Below are 4,254 nucleotides of genomic sequence, written 5' to 3' on the forward strand. Positions count from 1 at the left end.
GACCGCCGGACTCCGCGGCCCCACACCCCCTCACTGCCTCGGGACTCCGGCCAGCGCTTAGCCTTCGTCCGGGTTTCAAGTGGAAAGTGGGGAAAATAAGAGCAATCTCTCCTGGAAAGTAGCTGTGGGGATCAAGTGGGTTAATATCCCGGAAGTGTGTAGAATTGGAGCGCGATACACAGCAAAACTGTTTTGAGTCTGGTTGCTTGTAAAAACGGTTGCGTCCCTGTCCTGTTCTCTCAACCTGGAAAACAGCACAGAGTAGAAGGAAAAATTTTTCGGGTTTTTGTTTATATAGTCTGTTTAAAGACAAACTTTTCAAACAAGTTAGTTTCCCCTCTTAATATAGAAGGGACAAAAGGTGTTAGGTGTTGTTTGAAAACTAGTTTTATGTATGGAAAACTGCAAGAAAAATGTCTATAATATCTATAAGTTGTGACTGTACAACTGTGGATAAAATCCAGAGCTGTGTCAACCTGGTTGGGTGTGTTCCTCCTGAGTCCTGTGTCTTCTTCGGGCCTGGGCTGGGGTTGGGACGTCTGCCAGGGAGGTGGACATCGAGCTGGTGCTGTCCTGGCTAGGCTACCGCGTGTAGGGCCCTCACCGGCCCAGAGGGCTGGGGCATTCAGGGTCCTAAACTCATGGCATGGGTCAAAGGCGTGCTGAAAAGAGTTAACAAAGCAGGCCTGAGATGCTACCATACTTTGAAGGGTCTACTTGCAAGGTTGGCCTTCATTCGGCATTTGGGAGCTTGGGTTTTCGGTGTTCTGACCGGAGGACTGTTAGTTTATGCTGAATACTGTGTTTCATGCTGAAATTACCAGCTTCATAAAAATCCTGGGCTGCGGGTTTCTCATAGGTTTCCCTGGGCAGAAGTGTTGCCTACGTGTTGCTACATATTCCTTGATGGGGAGAAAGTATGCTGCTTTTGACTCCTCCTGGGGAGGAGGGAGCACAGGAAGCCCCTGGTACATATTTTTCTGGACTCCACCTCTTTTTCCATTATGATTGATTTTATATCATACAGCAGTGCTGTAATAAATGTCAGCCATGAGTGGGAAGAGGGGGTCTTGAAGTTTCCCAGACACAATTTTGATGAAGCTCTAATAATCGGACTCTGAATTGTCCGTGTGTGTGTGTGTGTGTGTGTGTGTGTGTGTGTGTGTGTGTGTGCCTTAAATGGAAATTGGAAAAGAAACTGTACAGAATTGCTATACAGTGGGCTATTCGACCAAATAATTCTGTATGTTTAGACATAGTATCAGAAAAATGATTAGAAATTGACCCTCTAGAGCCAGGCGTGGTGGGGCATGCCTCTAATCTAAGCACTCTGGGAGGCTGAGGCAGGAGGACCACAAGTTTAAGGCCAGCCTGGGCAATTTAGTGACTCAGCTCCTTTCTCAAAGTAAAAAACAAAAATCCAGGGATGTAGCTCAGTGTGGAAGTGCTGGGTGTAATCTCAATATAGGGCAGGGAATGGGGGTTTTGCACCTCCATCACCAAGGGAGTCAGTGTTTTAGTAAAAAGGCACAAATTATTTACAGCAGTTTCTGTGAAATGCCTGGTTCTGTGTTTTGTATTGGGTTTTTTTGTTTTTTGTTTTTTGTTTTTGCCAGCATTTGAATGTTAATGCTTATCTTTATCAAGGGTTTACCTATTTTAAAAAGGGAAATGAAATACCCTTTCTCATGTACTATTTTTTTTTCATGATTTTTATGTTTTCTCATGTTTTAACTAGATTCTGTTAGCAATGCCTATCTCTTTTCAGGACATGAAATTAAAACTAAAGGATATAGGTTTGTAAATCTAGATAGGTTTGTAAAGTACAAGAGTAGCTATCTTTTGATAAACGAGTGGGGAGGTGGAGAAGTTGGAGGTTTAAGGAGTAAAAAAGGTTTGAAAGGATTGTGTGAAGGTAATGGTAGACCCACCCGTCTTTCTGATAAGACTTTCTCCAAACATGGAAAAAAAAATTCATCTGGCTCCTCTAGAACTGAGTACTGCAGAGGGATGCTGTACGGATTAGACTGGATACAGCTCTTTCTTGGTATATGGTAGGATTACACTCCCCCCACCTGTTTACTTGAAGTTAGATGTGGCCAGGTGACTTTGACATGTAAAATATGAGCAGAAGTGACATGTGTCACTGCTAATCGAAGCCTGAAGAATCACCTCTCCATTTGCAGCTGCCCCTTCTCCCTGTGCTGCTGTAGGGCCATGGAAGCACTTGGCGAGATGAAGCTTCTTGTCAGAGGAATGGGAGTTGTGATCAGAAGGGGATACTGTGTTTGTATTGGGGGTTTTAGAGAGTGGAGCAGACGGAATAAGTAGAAGAGTAAGTTAGACTGGTGATGTTTCTCAGTACTGAGGGTTGGGAAGTCCCAAGATCAAGGTGTTGGCAGACTGATGTCTACAGAGGGCTTCTAGACCTATAAACAGGAACTATATGTCTTAGCTGTCTTTTGCCTGTATCCACACATAGATACAAGGCTAGTTCTCTGGCCTCTCTTTGAAGGGCACTAATCATTCATGAAGGATCTCCTCCATGACCGAATTACCTCCCAGAGTTTTTGTGTCTTAAGTACTAGCTCATTGGGGATTAGATTTCAGTAGATGAGTTTAGGGTCCAGGACACGAACATTTAGTCCGTGACAGATTGTTCGTACAAGTCAAATGAACTGTACCCTGTCTGTTTGTCGATCTATCTTTTTTTGGTGTGTGTTCCTGGGGACCAAATTCAGCATTTCATGCATGCTAGGTAAATGCTGTATCATTGAGGTATACCCTAACTTTGTATGTTGAAGTTAAAGCCTTTGGAATAATATAGTGCTTTAAATCTCGCGATATATATATATATATATATATATTTATTGGGCTGGGGATTTAGCTCAGAGGTTCCGCTGCCTGCCTTGCAAGTTCAAGGTACCAGTATATATATTTATTTATTTTATCTTTGAAGATTAAACTGTATTCATTTTTTTTCCTTCAACCTTTTCAGTAAATAACAGATGCGGGTAAAAGATCCATCCAAAGCTTTACCTGAGAAAGGAAAAAGAAATAGAAGGCCTTCAGTACCTCATGATGAAGATTCTTCAGATGACATTGCTGGTAAATTGTGATAGCTGATATCCTAAATGATGTTGGAGAAAAATAACGATACATTTTTTTAAATTAATAAATCCATTTCTTTTAATTTTCACTATTTTCTGATGCCTGAACTAAATTTATTAAGAATTTTAATTTTTAATTTAAGAAGTTGCATAGTAGAATTTTCTGTTCTAGTACCAAGGATTGAAACTTGGTTTTTCACACTGACCTACATCTTCAGCACATTTAAAAAATTTTAAATTTTAAAACAGGGTGTCCGTATGTCGCTAAATTGTTCATATGGGCTTGAACTCTCGATCATGCTGCCTTAGCCTCCCAGAGTTCTGGGATTATAGACCCACCACTCTCAGTTTAGAAAATGTTTGCTCTGTACCCTGACCAGATCCCATTCCAGAGATTATATAGATACTGGGCATGGTGGTGCATGCCTATACTCTCAGCACTTGGGGAAGCTGAGGCAGGAGGATTGCTGCAAGTTCAAGGTCAGCCTAAGCTACATAATGAGTTCAAGGCCAGCCTGAACTACACAGCAAGACCTTGTCTCAAAAAAATAAAAAATAAAAAAAGATTATATGGATAGTATGTAGAATGATTTTAAAATATAAAACTGTTGCTGGGGATTTGGCTCAGTGGTTCTGCCGCATGCCTCACAATTGCAAGGGCCTGATTTTGATTCCCGGTACCCCCCCCCCAAAAAAAAAACCAAAAACCACCAGAACTGTAACAGCAAGGACATTGGTAAACCATTTCCAGATCCTGTACTAGTGATCATTTATGAGTCCTCTCTTGAATAGCCTTTAGTAGCATGGATCCTTGTTTTTCCCATGTACAACTTCAGAATTACTCCTTTTTAATGTTTTTATTGCTTTTGTTAAATTAGAAGCTTAAATATTTTATTCAGCTTTATATATTATTTTTGTTAAAATTATATTTTGTTATAAGGAATTGTGAGGAATAATATTTTTAGTTTTCAAGATGAAATAGACTACTGCAAAATTCTGTTGCCTAACCTCTCTCTAATTAGTAGACAGGAATGCTTTGAGCTGGGCAGAATGGTGCATGCCTGTTATTCCAACTACTGAGGAGGCTGAGGCAGGAGGATCACAAATTTGAGGCTAGTCTGGGTAATATAGGCAACTTAGTGAG

General features: G+C 41.0%; 1 protein-coding gene across 4 annotated transcripts in view; it reads left to right on the forward strand.

Annotated features, from left to right (window-relative positions):
* The first annotated feature begins 19 nt into the window (after positions 1–19).
* Usp45 (ubiquitin specific peptidase 45) overlaps positions 20–4,254 on the forward strand; it is a 60,091-nt gene continuing 55,856 nt past the window's right edge. For all 4 annotated transcript variants that reach the window (XR_004517167.1, XM_010637370.3, XM_010637371.3 and 1 more), the window contains exons 1-2: positions 20–135; positions 2,999–3,108. Coding sequence is in view for 3 of the 4 variants with exons in the window: in XM_010637370.3 (XP_010635672.1) it covers positions 3,009–3,108 (100 nt within the window). In the remaining variant the exon portion in view is untranslated. The remainder of the gene's footprint in view (positions 136–2,998; positions 3,109–4,254) is intronic.

Source organism: Fukomys damarensis, unplaced genomic scaffold, assembly GCF_012274545.1.
Source record: "Fukomys damarensis isolate Sample0158 unplaced genomic scaffold, DMR_v1.0_HiC HiC_scaffold_14, whole genome shotgun sequence".
Lineage (NCBI taxonomy): Eukaryota > Metazoa > Chordata > Mammalia > Rodentia > Bathyergidae > Fukomys > Fukomys damarensis.